General features: G+C 42.2%; 1 protein-coding gene across 1 annotated transcript in view; it reads left to right on the forward strand.

Annotated features, from left to right (window-relative positions):
- Nucleotides 1–16,052, forward strand: part of ADCY5 (adenylate cyclase 5) — a gene marked incomplete at its 5' end in the record, with an annotated part of 230,089 nt that overhangs the window by 196,178 nt on the left and 17,859 nt on the right. The window contains 4 exons of the mRNA XM_075153889.1: nucleotides 146–168; nucleotides 5,339–5,483; nucleotides 7,109–7,206; nucleotides 9,925–10,012. Of these exons, the coding sequence (XP_075009990.1) occupies nucleotides 146–168; nucleotides 5,339–5,483; nucleotides 7,109–7,206; nucleotides 9,925–10,012 (354 nt within the window). The remainder of the gene's footprint in view (nucleotides 1–145; nucleotides 169–5,338; nucleotides 5,484–7,108; nucleotides 7,207–9,924; nucleotides 10,013–16,052) is intronic.

A 16,052-nucleotide genomic window follows, 5' to 3' on the forward strand; every position in this document is an offset into this window, starting at 1 on the left:
ATCGCTGTGGGTGGGTAAGCCTATCCGTCCACACCTAACAAATGAGCACCCTGAAAACTCCTCTGCAAAATGCTGTTCTCAGGATACTTTGTGTTCTCAAGGTCAGCCTGTTTCCTAACCCTTGTGTCCTTTTTCTTTCTTTCAGGGTTTTGAGGACCCCAAGGACAAGTAAGCAAATTTACTTCTGTCATACACTGTTATGTTTGCACATTTGGGATTTTTTTCTCAAATTAAAAAAAGACAAAAATTAATGCCCAGCAGCCAAGAATAATGCTTGGACTCCCGAGAGGTTTCTCCTGGAGGAACAGCCAGTCAAGGGCACGGGATTGGCTGATGTACATTCAGAACTGCCGCTGCCCTCAAAACATTTATTCATTTGTGTGGTTCTAACTTGCTTTTATAATCAAAATGCTTTTGCTACTCTTCCCCTTGCCCCCAATATTCTTCGCTGTTTGCTGCTTTGAAAATATCCCAAGAACAAAACTTCCTGTAAAGTATGTCTAAGAGTTGAACATTTCTGATAAGAAAAATTTATGTGTTTATTGAAACCTGTATATAGTTTCTGAGTTTATTTGTATGTATTTTATATTGGTCATTATTACATATTACTTATTTCTATATATAAAAATGAACTCAGAAATGACAGTTTATTTGAAAAAGTAGATTCCAACTTCCATGCTCTAAAATACAGCAGCATTAAAGCAGCATTTTCTACTTTTTCCTCTAGAACTTTAAAAAAAAATTGGTTAAAATAACAACTTAACAAGAGTGATATTTTGAAAAATTGCTTTTGGAGGGAAAAAACCCAACCGTGTTCACTTTTTAACATCTACGGCTGGACATAACAAAAGCATTTCCTGTATTGAAGGTGTTTGGAATAATTTCACATTCAGTCCTACTGAATGCCATTAATTGTAAGCTTGCTCAGAGCAAGATAGATGACAGTAGAGGAGACTGATGCCTAAAATATGTTGCTGTTGCTCCTTATTATGTTTCTCAGGCTGCCAGTCAGGACTAAGCAGACCTCTGTGAGCTGGGACAGCTAAATGCTTCTGTGGGCCCGAAGCATCCGGCTTTGGGAAAATTCACATTATGGTGGTTGAGCATTGAGAGCAACTCTCTAAAAGTAAAGGGAAGTGATAAGGTTGAACATGGCAATATTAAGAATCATTCTCTCCTTCCCTTACCCTTCACTGCAAACTTGATTTTCATAACATTTAGCTCTGTGCACCCTGGGATGGTTCGCTGGGGCTACAAGGTGTCTAGGGGGAGTCACCAGGGTTTCTTGTTGCATCTGTGGCTGCTGAGAGCTCAGCTGATGTTAGATATACTTTGGACAGAAAACAGCGAACAGATTACAACAAAATAATTCTTGGGAATACAGAAATGTTAAGTATCCCTCGTGAAATATCATCTCTCCTCATAGTTTGTGCAAGAAAACGTAAATTCAGCTGCCTCAGTGTTGGTCCACAACAGAGTCACCCAGCTGGCGAGGAACAGCATTTCCACTGTTGCTCCAAGGACCATAATGTCTCTCCTCCATCCTATAGATGGAAAAGATTACTTGAGCTGTTTCGGCCAATAGCTAAGAGCTGTGCATTTACAGTGCTGATTCCATCTTTTTATACAGATTGCAGGATTTCTGCATTTCTGTTTAGCACCAAAAGAAGCTACTATTTGCCTCAGATTTTCTTGATCCAGAAATCTGTTTAACTCAAGTGCAAAGATTTGGCCAAAAAAAATCTCTAGCAGAAAATGTTCATGATGATGTTGGTTAAAATCAGATACCTAAACCATGTCAGGCACTCAACCCAGTGCCTTCACGTGCAGAAACACTGAGCATCAATACTTTTCTCTTACAGCGAAGGAAGATGTAGGCACCACGCATCTCTGAAAACAGGACCGACACTTAGCGTGCCTAAATGCAGATTTAGTTATTGAATTTAGACATGAAGCATTTAAAATTATGGCATACATGTAGTTTTGGTAGTGGTCACACTCTTCATTTGCAGAAAGTAATTAAATCAGCAGAACATTTTTTGATTACTCTGAAGCCAGCATCTCTGGGTTAATTGCTAGCTTTCACATTTGCAAGCAGAGTGCAAAAGTTGCTCCAAGCTCTGTTTGTGCTGTTCCTGTCCCTTGCTACAATTTTCTCTTGACTGCATTTGGAGAAATCTCAGCAGTGCTTTTCAGAGGTGTTTCTCTTTGATATCAATATACCAATAAGTATTTCCACATATGAATTTCATTAGTCTATAGCAGTACCTCAGCTCTGACTTACAGGTACTGCCTCCAGGGCACTCCTTAGCACAGGGAAGTTTTGTATCTCAATTTAAAATTACATTTATTCAAACGTACCCAAACTTGCTGTACAGTAATTTAGTTTGGGTACAACTGGCTGTGAAAGTCAGCCGAGCAGCTAGGTATATGCAAGGTGACTAAGCTTCCCTGCAGTCTACGTGAAGGTGGCTGCCTCAATGCGAATATCCCAGCAAGGCAATTTAAAGCCTGCAGGGGTATTTCTACAGAATCTGCCACAGAAGTTATTGTAGTGTTAGAGATACCCTCAGCAGTATAATGACCTATTACAAAACTGGAGGCAGCCGAGGCCAAAGCCCGAGCGGGCAGCTCCTTCTTCTCTTCGCATCTTCCTGAGTGACACTTTTAGATTGGAACTTGAAATTTAACTGAGGTTTGCCAAGATGCTGAACCGACTCTTTTGCTTCAGTTCTAGGGGAAAACGTATTGCTTCTCTCGTATGTGGTATGAAATGACTAAATGTGAATGACCCAAATGTGTAAATAACTTGCAGGATCTTGGAAGACAATCTGTAAATACGAAGCCTAATGATTTCCTTGCTCATTTTTATGAGTCCAGAAGACATTGTGAGGACTGAATGAAAATAAGCAGCATTGTCTTCAATGCTTAAGCAGATGTGCTTCCTCTAAGGAAGCATCTATAAGTAAAGTGAATGTCCTGTCCTTCTAGGGACAAAACCACTTTTAATTTCAAAGTGGAATATATGAAGTTCAAGGAAATAAATAACTCTAGTGAGACAAGGGATGTTTCCGCAAGTCACTAGAGCCCAAAAATAAAAAACTCTTTTCCCCAACCCCAATGAAATATTAAGATTAGCAAAAATAGAGATAAGACCTTGATTTTATAGCCAGGATAATTTGCACAATTAACCAAACTCTTACAATATGCAATTGCCATATGGTCACTAAATAGATGCCGATGGTGTGTCGTCATGACCCAGGTGAGGTGTAGACACATTCAACTCGCTGGCTGGGGTGAGGGGAGTTGGAATGGAAGCAAGTAGATGGACCTGATTTATTTTTCTCTTGGCAAGAGGTACATGGTAGAGTTGTTGTACAGAGCGCTTCTTGAAATCTGGTCCAGTTTTGCAGAAAGCTTTTGGAGAGCCTTTCTTTTGGAAAGGGACCTTTAACTTTTAAAACAGAGTCAGATTCTAGTTGGTAAGCTGCTTTGAGTGGTCTCCGCGCACAGTCGTACCTGTAGGGGCTCACTGGCTGCAACACAGCATTTCTGCATTATGCACTGTTATGCAGTACAAATAAAACCGAGAAAATAAAGCAGTGTAGCTTTTCATCGTGCTTGTCAGACCTCGGGATTTTTTCTCCAGAGTGCCTAAGGTGAAGGTCACACAACATGAGCTGTAAGTTGCTGCACCATCATGGGGTTTGCACATAGAAATAGTTGTCCACTGGAATATGCCACAGTGCATATCCAATGGATAACTATTGGCAAATCCCGTGGATAACCTTGGCAATCATGCAAGCAGAGCAGAAAAACAGCACTTCAGGAATAGCTTTTAATTTCTGCCTATAGCTAGTTTTAAGGCAGGCCATTAAAGTGACAGCATCAAGTCATTAAAATCATGTTAGATTTTTAAAATAACTAGAGAGTTTGGGGAGGTGCTTCAGGTTTCCTGATCCTCAGTGCAAAATGCCTCAGGGTGATTAAGTTTTCAGTGGTTTTTTTTTCAACAGTTTTTGAAAATTATCCTCATCTTTCTGAAGCTGTAGCTGAGCATCAGAAACACGTTAATACTAAAGATTATAAGCACTTTAGAAATCTTGTTCCACATATTTAGAAAGCAGAATCTAATTTTTTAATTTTTTTTTTGCTACTTTTTTCTTTTGCAACCTTTCCTTGAGTTAAGTAAATATCTTGTAAACAGAAATTTTTTTCTCGTTTATGCTTTATACTCATAAATAACTGCATGATGGGGAGGCAGTGGGGCGTCAGGCCACATTTTTTTCCCTGTATGTTCATTCTGTGAACAACTTTTTCTCAAAAATGGAGAATTGTTCAAGTTCTGAAATTTTCACAGAAATATATACAGAAATTATTATTGGGAAGCAAGAAATATGTCTGATTACATAAATCATTTTGCCAGTTCAGGCACTAACAACTACGACAGCACGGCAGTGCAGGGAAGAATAAGTCAGAGGACTAGTGGAAGGAGATTACTGACTGGTTTTAGAGAATGAAGGATGGTAAAGAGACTGCAAGGCAAGAAAACAAGTGGGTGTAGTGTAGAAAAAGGGCAAGTAAATCAAATCCTTCCATTGATGGACTCAGAACTGGCAATGAGCTCTAGAGCCAATACCATTTTCCTCTCAGCTCATAATCCGTTTCCAACTTGAAGCTGTCTGTCCTGTTAATTTTCTTCCTAGTAGCTGGTATAGTGCTGTGTTTTGGATTTAGGATGCGAATAGTGTTGGTAACACACTGATGGTTTAGTTGTTGCAAAGTAGTGCTTACATAGTCAAGGACTTTTCAGCTTCTCATGCCCTGCCAGTGAGAAGCTGAGGGGGGGGGGGCACTGACTCAAACTGGCCAAAGGGATATTCCATACCATATGACATCATGTTCAGTATATAAATTGTGGGGAGGGGGCGGGGGTGGTGACCACTGCTTGGGAACTGGCTGGGCATTGGTCAGCAGGTGGTGAGCAATTGCATTGTGCATCACTTATTTTGTGTATTCTTTTTATCGTTGTTGTTGTTGTTGTTGTTATTATTATTATTATTATTATTTTCACTTCTTTTTCTGTCCTATTAAACTGTGTTTATCTCAACTCATGAATTTTACTTTTTTTTTCCCCAATTCTCTCCCCCATCCCACTGTGGGGGGGTGAGTGAGCGAATGGCTGTGTGGTGTTTAGCTGCCTGCCGGGTTAAACCACAACCCTGTCATAAGCAAAATGCCTTTAACCTCCAGCTTGTTATACAGTGAAATGATAACATATGGTGAAGAGGAGAAAATTATCTTGTCCTCTTATGCTTCCTTTTTGTGACATCCTCAGGAATACACAGGAAAGTATGAACCCAGAAGACGAAGTGGATGAGTTTCTGGGCCGTGCCATCGATGCCAGAAGTATTGATCGGTTACGCTCTGAGCACGTGCGCAAGTTCCTCTTAACATTCAGGGAGCCTGACTTGGAGAAAAAGGTAACGTCTAAAAATCATTGCAGTATGTCAGTCAAGCTTGTTATGAGTTTTAATACTCCTGCATAAGGTAAAGCTTTTATATCTATAGTTAAAGCTAGGTTTTAGGTGTTGGAGGTAGGGTTGTGATATTAAAAAATCCGTGGTTCTTCATAGAAGCCTTAATATCCCCATGTCCCTAGAAAGCCACAGTCATCTGAAGGGAGCACTGGGCAGGAAAACCAAGCCATTTCTGTTAGACACACATGAATATACAATGATGAGCTGTAAAGGGAATCCAGAATAAACCAGATTTTTTTCTCTGACCTTGAGGCATCCAAACTGAGATTGCAGTCAGCCCTTATGTCCCTCAAAGTACTGGAGAAACCTGCCTAAGCTCCGAATCACCTCTGGAGGGGCTGTACTCTGCCCTTTCCCCCCCCAGGGAGCCCCAGGTGCCACTAAGGTTCATTGGGATGCAATTCATACTCTGGTCATTTTTGGGAAGCCATTTTAATCAACAAGTCGGGTTCTCTGTCTCACAAATGTGAGAAAGAGGAGTAACAGACCTAGGGCTCCCGAATAGCTGATTGCTTCCTGATTTTGTTTTAAATATCATTGTTGTGAGGCAAAGATCTTTTCAATTTCTCTGTCTGTATAATAGAGAAAAAATCAGCTCTAGATAGCTGCAAATTAAATTCAGTTAAGTCCAGAGGTACCCAGATGCTATTATTAAGGGTACTATATAAACTGTTGTTTTTAATTTTCCAAAGAAAGTCAAAGTCATCTTTTTTCTTTTTTTTATCCAAGCACAGATTCTTGGGATACTTGAGTGGTCTTCAGGTTAAACTCATTATTCAATGGAAAAAGCTTCAGTAATTAAGTTTGCACTAACTATTTTAGCATTTTATTTAGAAACACTCTTTCAGTGACAGGAGTTACAACCTATTGCAAAAGCATACCTTTGCAGGATTTACAGGTGTTCAATGAACCAGTGTGTGACTGGATAAAAGCTCAAGCATGTAATTTCCCCCCACTCCTTCTCTCCCATTTTATAGCTGAAAACTGCTAGGGAAATGAGCGGTTCACCTGTTCTGAGCACCTTTTATTTTGTGGTTCAAACATTGAGACTGTCTGTACAGAGAACCATGCTTCAAGCTAAATAAATCATCTTTGGGAATCGGATGCAGCTCCCATGTGACCAATATGTTGACAAGTAGTTGGAAGGAGTGACTGTGTGAAAACCGCAGCATCCTCACACTATCATTAGAACAAGCCAAGCCATCTACACAAAATACAAGGTTTTCTCATTAGCAACATTCATCCCTGTTGGAGGAAAGTTCCCATGGAAGAAATTTAGGTGTGACGATGGTGACTTAGAATCCTGGTCCCAGTTAATCCATTCCTGTTCCTCTCATGCAAGGGGCAGATGGCGAATCCTCTCTCCACCCAGCTGTGTGGGTTTGTTCCCTGGCCTTTAGGTCTGTTCAAGCCCTTACAGCTTGCCCAGGGAAAAGAGGAGTTTGTTAGTCATTTCCTGCCAGTGCTGCTTTCCAAGGACCTAAAGGGAAGCCAAGTAAGAAGTTTTTGTGGAGAGAAGGCAGCCAGTGAAATTTCACACTAACATAACCCTGTTTGCGTTATTGCAGTACTCCAAGCAGGTGGATGACAGGTTTGGAGCCTACGTGGCTTGTGCCTCCCTAGTCTTCCTCTTCATCTGCTTTGTTCAAATCATAATCGTGCCACAGTGAGTATCTTTTCATCCTTTTGCTCCCATCTGCTCCCCTCCTCTATTCTGGCCTACTTTTCTTTGTTTTTTCTTGAGAATTCAGAACACCAAGTGGAAGAGAAAAATCCTTAAATAATTCATGCTTAAGTGGTGCATGGTGCTTATTGTTTTCACTCATTTCTAGTGCAGATTAAAACCTCCTCACTGGCACATGAGGATATCTGTTTTCCCAGCATGATTTCTCTTACCACTTACCTCCATCTTAGGAAATTCAGTTCAGCGTATTTATAAGCCTGTGAAAAACAAATATCAGTAAGTAGGAGGGGTTGCCTACTAAGGCATAGTACGCATTCACAACATGAGGCTAGGCTGTCCTTATCAGAACGCTGTGGGACAGAGAGGTGAAAAACCCATCACAGCCTCGTTGCTCAGAGCACTGAGGTCTCAGGGTCTGCTTCACAGATGAGGCACAACCTCTCATGCTTTTATTCTTCTGGACTTAGAGTAGCAGTGCAAGAAGAAAGGTACAGAAGGAGTTGAGCTACACGTGCCTGCGCTTTGGGTAGCTCACTCCAGGTTTAGGGGTTGCAGTCACTTCTCTCTCCAGGCAAGAGTGGCATAAGCTCCTCAGGGCTGTGGGGCACAGTGCTCTTGGACCACTGCAGTGCATTGCTTTGTCTGAAAGACACAGTGTAACCCACTTGATCTTTTCCAGCAGTGAGCTCTGCAGACATGGTATTTCTTCTCAAAGACTTCATAAAAAATCCCTGAAAATTAAACATGTTGGTATTTCCTGTGCTCTAGTTTAGTAGCAATAATATATCATTTACTGAGCACTGCTGTGTCGGAAATAAATTTGGAGTTAGTCATTTTTAATCTGAAGAACAAGATCACAGAAGCTATAAAAACGCTCCAAATTCATCTTCATTACAAGACAAAAAATTGTTTAAAGAGAGCTCCAATACTATTATATGCCATTACAACTGCTTTCTACTTTTGTTCACACCACAGATGTTTTCAGAGTAGAGATTGGTTTGTACCATTCAGATCAGATATTCGGAAAGTCGCAGAAACGATGCATAGTCTGATGTCTGAGGTCATGCACTCTCCCAGGCAAGAGGACATTCACTTCTGCTCACAGAAAGATTGAATCAGCAAAATAACATCAGTACAAATGCACTGTATAAACAGACAGATCCACTTTGGGAAACTGGAATTGAAGCTGAAAGAGGCTCAAAATTGAAACTAGATCAATCCCAGCAATTAATGCATTGTTAATTATGGCCAAAAATGTTCTTTGAGAGTAATTGATTTAGCGAGGGCTTACACTTCAGATCTCTGGGTATTACTGCTGTGAGTTCACACCTGCAGAGGCCCTCTACCAGCCTTTGTGTTGCTCATCAAACTCCCTAAGCAGCCACTAAGCTGTCTCCATAAAACCCAGTTTAACATTTAAATGACAACCTGACGATTTCTGATCTGTGGCAACCATATGGCTGACTCCCTTGTATTACACAGGAGCCAACCCCTTATGGCAGCGTGGTGTAAATGTCATGCTGCTCAGCCTCCTTCCATGCCGCCCATAAGGGTGGTGGTTAGGTTTTTTGGCAAGTTCTGAAGTGTCCTTAGGCAGCCTACCCTGTCTGAAAGATGATTTGGTTCAAGAGTAAATAAAATTTCATGTTTTAACTGCAGATCAGATATACTTTCCTTCACCTTTTGGTTTGTTTTTCCTTATATTTCAATTGCCTAGTTTTGGTCTTTTATTGAAGGTAACATTTAAGCAGCAACTGAACCCACAGGTCTGTATGTATCACCATCAGAGCTTCATGAAAGACACAACATGGAATTTGAATCTGAAACTAGAGACAAAATGGCAGTGATAATTTATGATGATAAAAAGGAATAGCTTTAATGAATTTTACAAAGGCTCAAACAGTGAATTAGCAAGTACAATTATCTTAGTAGTCATGAGAGAACACAGAGACCAGCTGGCTTTGGTGTGGTTGGCCTCAATGTCACGTCGCAAGAATACTTCCTTTAAATTATGAACAAGGCTAATTCCTGGGAGGGGGCCTGTCCTGTCACACTGAGACCAATCACTGGGAAATTTTTGTTGAATATCTTCATGATCAAAACACATGAAAATACATGGTACAAAGTTGGCCCTGGGGTCCTGTTTGTACTTCAAAGTTGGGAGGAACAGGAACCTATCAAGCTGACCAGGCTAAAGCTGTTTTCCCTGACTATCCTCATGCCATGGTTGCTCCCATCCCATGCACGAGACAGAGCACAGAGGATGGTGCAGCACAGATGTTCCCTATATACAGCAAGGATGGGTAGCTATTCCCATTGAGACTATTCCCACTCGGCTGCACTGCAGCATTCCCAGGGGTCTCCTGCCCACAGCCAGCCCGGGGCTGACCTGCCATAACAAATTGTTCTATCAGCTCCTCTAGCGCATAAAATATTTCTCAGTCCCTCTGCTATTGCCCCGGCAGGAAGGTGATTGCTATGAAAGATGCAGTATTCTCTGCTCTGCAGCCTGCGTGAGTAATTTGAAATAGGACAGAGTATCTCTTGGTATTCAAGGCACCTCCTCCTATCTCCTACTGCTATGCTAATTGGAAAGCCCGTGCAGTGTGTCATAGCTTGTACAAATGTCATGGTTTGAAGAGCAGAGCTGTAGCTATTCTATATGGTGTGCATTTAAAAAAAAAATCTCCTTGATTTCAGCTCTACATTTATGCTGGGTTTTTACCTGACCTGTTTCCTGATCCTGACCACAGTGGTGTTTGTTTCGGTCATTTACTCCTGTGTAAAGGTGAGTACTGTGGTTTGCCTGTAGAGTCCTTTGCCTAAGCTAACTGGATCAGCAATCTGTTTCGTCAGCTAACAGAGCATGTTTTGTTAGCCATCCTTTCCACACTATGTGATAAGGGTTACAGAAAAAGCCTTTGATAAGACAGAATGAACTGCAAACAGATGTTAGGGTTGGCATCTCTTTAGCTCAGCGAGAAGTAATCACTGTGTGGATCTGCATGTCTATTAAGTCCCCTGCAGGCAGTCTCATATTGATATAAGAAGAATACATTTCTCAATGTGGAACAAAACACTGACCATTCGTTTCCTCCCTGTAAACTTCCTGCAGAGTCGCCTGTGTACTGGCCCCTGCTGCATATGCATGTTTGGGTGGGCGGATAATCAGAAGCAGAATATTATCAAGGAAAAGTGTCCTGGGGGGTAGTAAAAGCTGTAAACATATAGAAGTTTATCAGCCTTTCTCAGACGAGTGTACAGAGCTTCCAACGTTCGGTGGGCTCTTTCTTGTAACTGGTTTTGATAAGCAAAGAAAGACATTGTGTGAAATCGGAAAACATATTAATTCTTCTTGGCAGTCTGTGGTAAATTGGCAATCAGCACTTTGGGAAGGGTGATGTGCTCATCTTTTTCACTCAAAGGTATTCGTATTAAAATGTTGATGCTAGTTGATCATATTTGCAGTTTGGGGGATCCTTCCATTCTAGTAGTGTCCGACTGTGGAAAACGTTCAAGTTCAGGCTCCTTAGCCCAAGTTCAGCTTTGCTCCTCAGAGCCTGGAATAAAATAGCTCAGTAGCATTATATTTCCTGCAGAAGAAACAGTGGGGTAATGAATTTTGTCAGGCAGGTGATTTGCCTCACTTTAATTATCTTCTCTGTGCCATTTTCAACAGTTGAATGTGGGTGCTTTTGACAGACTTGCACCTTTCATGTCTTTCTGATTTTTGAAAGTTAGATTTGGAGAATTAAGCTTTGCCTTCTTGTTTAATAAGAGCTACAAACTGTTCCCGGTGAAAGAAGCTTCAGGTTATATTTGAACTTAACAACTCACTCACGGGGCTTCCCTTGGGCTTATGACAATTTTAAAGGGAGCCTAGTTCATAAGCACAGCATCCCTTTGGTCCTGCTTGTTTACCAGCAATGAGAATTACAAGACAGAAAAACAGTGCCAATAGGAAGGCTTGGGTCCCTTGACCTGGGAAATGGTACCCAAAGATGCCTAGTTATACTTGGTGTGTCCATTGTACGTGAGGATGCTACTGAGTGTCCTTAGTGTGTAAACTGGTATCAGCAGTTAATGCGATTAGCAGTTAATTAACAACCAATGGGAAAACTTTTGGTCACAGCCACAAAGGACTTGGAAACTCCGTGCAGAGCTGTGCTGGAGCCTCCTTACGCTGCAGTGCCACTGGCAGCAACATCCCAGTGCACTGCCAGCCGTGCAGAGCCACACCAACACACCAGCTCTACTGGTGCTGTGCAAATATTGGGGCAAGAGCTGAGGCAGACCCAGACCTCTGAAGCATTCGAGCTGGCTGACTTGCAACCAGACGGATTTCAAGGCGCGCAGCTGTTTGTAACCCACAAACTTTTACAGGCTTAGGTTGCTTCTACATACTGACAGCAGCACTCATTTCTTCTGTCATCATTCAAAGGTTTTGGGTTTGGTTTGGGCTTTTTGGTTTAATATTGTTACTGATCTTAAGTAACGATTGATTTAAAAGGCACACAGGATATTTCAGTCCCCATGACCCTAGGCGGATGTTCAGTCTTGCTTTCTTTGCCTTGATCTTCCAAATTCCTGTAGAAGAGGTCTGTTCAGTGGTGCCTGCAACGGTTTTTAGGCTGGCTTTGCCTCAGTGCACAGGCCCTGGAAACAGAAGACATCAGAGGGAATTCAGACTAACATCAGAATTTAATGGGATTCTATGAAGCTCCTGGTATTTCCAAAAGTGGGTTTTCAGCGTGTTGGCCCGGACCCACAGGTGCTTATGCATAACATTCAGTGTGGCCGGTGCCTTCTGTGCAAAGTTGCAAGATTGCAAATATTGAAAATATTGGGCCTTCTAGCTCCAGTACCTCTTTGATTACCCCTTTTTTAGTGTCCCAAACTAGCCTCTGCTGACAACATCTGATTGTGAGATGGCTTGTTTAGGGGACAGGTACCTTGTCAGCTACCTGTCTGATGGCTTCCAGTAGCTGCAGCCTGCTGATGTCATTAAAGATTTTTCAAGTCAGAGTTTTATAAGCAATGGGTTTACCCAGCCCTTGGTTAAGGTGTGTTACTTATTTCTGTACTCCACATTGCTGCAGGAAGCATTTTTACACATATGCGCAAGGAAGGCATTTTTACAGATCCTTTAGATGAAATTTTAAGACACAGGGATGTCAACATTGTTTGTTTTGTTTCACACTGGGATGTGGGATAGGAGAGCGTGTGTTTTTACATACCAATGGTTCATTCACACAAAGTTGGAAAGCAGGTGTCCACCCCAGGATATCTGCATAAGCATAACATGATAAGTGGCTCTTTTTTCTTCCTCTTTCCAGCTTTCATGTGAGATTTTCCTTCCCTGTTTTGGCCTCTCCATCATTGCCTTTGACAGTGGCCAGCAGGCTCTTTCTGGACAGCTTGATCATGTTTTATTTTCTTTTGCTGTCATTATTATCTTCCACTATAAAATTCTCCACGGACTAGAAGTTGATCCTGGAACTGCCAACGCAGCCAGCTTGGCTTTCCAAGTTTCTTCAGCTGTAATAAACAAGAGAGTTCCAGTTCTTCACTTTGATGCTTCATGAAGACTTGGCCACTGTGAGATGCTGTTCCTTCCCAATACAGTCTAAGGTCATGGGAACCAGGGTCCCTTCGCAGATACTCCACTGACAGACATCTGTTTTTCTACTAACTTACCAAGTTTGTGTTTCTTCTTAAAATCCTTCACTTCTGGTATCTACGCTGCTGTGTGGAATTCAACTTCTTGCATGTTCCTGGGAGCACATATGAGAGAAACTTCAAGTTATCCTTTACAAGAAAATAAATTTTTCTGTAGCTTTACATAGGTGCAGCTTGCCTACCTGTTTCTTTGCTTCCCAAAGCTGGTCTAGATGCTCCTAAAGTGTTTTTTTTTCTTCTCAAGCAGGGGAAGAAGTACGTCTGAAAACTACTTTTTTAATAGACTAATAAATCACTGTGAAATAAGTTACATAAATGGACTTGCAACATCAAGTTGCCTGGAGATGATGTCTTTTACTCCAGAAGCATCTTAATGTACTTCAAAATGACTCAAAGGCTTTTATTACAAATTGAAAAATCAGAACTTAAAGACCCCATAGTTCTTTTCATCTCGCGACACAACAACAATTATCTAAGCAGTTTTCCATGTCCACAATATATGTTAAGAAGACAAAAAGGAGAAATATTACTCTTCTGTCGGTGATCAGCTGTTATTGCAAAGTACAGTTTTTATTTAGTGTATTTTTGTCATGCAAATGACTGGAGGTTGTGGAGGGTGTGTAACACTAGTACTTGTTGGATCGCTTTTTAAATTTGGACTTTCAATTGTACAACAGTGCCCTACCTTCCCCTTCTATATTCATTGGTATCTGCATGCTTCCAGAGCCTCTCTCTTCTGGGAGATAATGTCTTCCAGCAGCATTTATGCATTTCAATTCAGAATGAACTGGAATCGACTGGACAATCCAACTTCCTTTTTCCCACTGTGGTTATTTTTCTTTACATGGGGATTTTAAGAGGGCTAATGAGTGATGTCAAGTTTGTGTGGCAACCCAAACATGAATCTCGGCTGCCCAAATGGATCACATCCTTTCTTTCAGCCCCTGTTCTCAGTAGTACATGTGCGGGCTTAGAGTTGCCGTTTCATCAGACCTTCCCTTGTCCTGTTCTTCAGTCAGGCAAGATTTGAGTCTTATTAAGGGGAATAAATGGTGTTGGACAGTACAAACCAATGGGCTAACCAGCAACAGTGCATGGATTTTCACTGTACTATAATGTCCTGATGTTCTGCTTCTTTTCCTAGGACAGAAGGGATTTTATTTTATTTTATTTTATTGGAGAATGGAAGAGGAAGTCATCATCTTTTCTTTTTTCTTCTTTTTTGTTATACCCCTGACTTGTGGATGTTTTTATGGAGGGAACATTGCTAGAGTGGAGCTGAATTGTCAGAGCTGAGACAGGTCTCCCATTTCTGTCGGAGAAGTCCTCCAAGCTGCAAGTATTCCTGGTCTCTATCTGCCTCTCTGAAATGGGGAGAACGTTACTTATGTTATAGAGCTTCCACGAATGTTGTTCGCAAGGCAGAGGTTCCCCAGATGTGCGGCATGGCTGTGCCATTGCGGTCTCTATTGCAATCCTGACCTCCTATGGTTTTTGGCATTTGTTTCCTCTTCAGGACTTTTTCCAGCTGTATTTGTTTACTGACCTAAAATTTTCCCAAGTTTGCAAAGTAATGAGAACCAAGATTAATACAAAGAAAACATGTTTTCATTAGAATTTAAGTGTCTTCCACTGATAGCTTTGCTTGATATCTCAGGCTTGGTTCAAAGTCAGGCTTTTTTGGGATCATTGGCAGCAGGGGCTTGAGCCAAGATCCACAACAAAGCACTCCCGAGTTTTATTTAGGTGCCTGATTTCCCAGAGATTACAGAAGGAGGTTAGGTCTGTGCATACCTAAGGAGCTTGGCCTTGAGGCCTAAACAAAAGGGTGGCAGGAAAACCTGTCCTGCTCTAATCTAGTGAGAAAAACTGTCTAAATGCAGCACAACTCCTCCTCCTCCCTCCAAATCCTATAAAGGTTAGAGCAGAGGAAAGCCCCACGGCATTTCCCACATCCCTGCGCTGGTAGGGATCTCCTAGCTGATGTCTGCGTGGAAGCAACTGGACATGGTAAGGCAGGGAGATATTTTGGTTCATGGCTTATCAACAGAGCCAAGGATTTCTGTATCAGCAAGGTTTATTTCTGAGAAAGAGGTGTTTTGCTTCCTTTTACAGTGACTGCATGAGCCTGAAGGATTGCATAAGCTTTCAGTGAATTTCAATCAATCCTCATTCAGTGCAAATAAGCCATAACCCCGATTTCCCCTTCCCTCCCGTCCCCCACAGAGCCTTGCCCTCTCCTCTCGCCTGGAGTTAGCTGGATTTTTGTGCGTGTGCTGGTAGCAGGTGAAATCAGCACTTTCAAAACTCTTGCCATAGCCTCTCTCTCCCTCTGTAGAAGTCACCAGCTAATCGTGGATGACTGGCCATCCAAACACTTCGTAATTACGTTGTAGGGCTGCTGTGTGGGAAAGCTACGCGCTGACAAAATGTTGCATCTCTGAAGATGTAAGAGTGAAGGATAAAAGGGAAAAGCAAGACTTTTAATAGAAACATTAGTCATAGTTAAATTGCAGTGCCGTGTCTCTGCACTGCTAGCTTCTTTGTGTCTAAAAATACCCTCTAGTGGCTTGGTTATTCACGCAGCGTGCTGGTAGGGAAGGGGGAGTAGGGTTCTTGAAAAAACTTTGGCAGTCTTCAGCAGAGCCCCTCTGCCTCGGCGCGATGGCTTGGAGGGAAGGGCACTGCGGGGCTGATGCTCGCCAGCGGGAGGGTGTCAGCACACAAGGGTTTCCTGGCGTCCATCTCGTTGCTCCAGCCCTGAGCTTGCACTGGGACAGTGGTGGCGCATGAAGAGAAAGGGTTGGTTTCATTGTCTTCTGGAGTTCTCTTGTAGCTAATGCAATGGAAGGAGGCCTCACGCGATGCCGAGTGGTGACCCTCACTGCAAAGGGCGCCTGCTTAGTCTCCAGTTTAACACAGAGGCTGTTTCTACCCAGAATACGATGCAGCACCTAAAGCAAAGCGCGCTGGTGGCCTGCAGTCAGAAAGCAATTAGAAGAAAGCTGCTAGCTCTGATAGTAGTGAATCACTGGGACAGTCTGTCTAGGGGAGCTCTGTCATCGCCCTCACCAGCAGTTATTTTTAGTGTGTCTGTGGTGCCGAGTGCCATAGACCAGGTGAGGCCAGCTGATTTCTCCACCGCCTTT

This window comes from Calonectris borealis, chromosome 6 (assembly GCF_964195595.1).
Source record: "Calonectris borealis chromosome 6, bCalBor7.hap1.2, whole genome shotgun sequence".
In the NCBI taxonomy this organism is placed as follows: domain Eukaryota; kingdom Metazoa; phylum Chordata; class Aves; order Procellariiformes; family Procellariidae; genus Calonectris; species Calonectris borealis.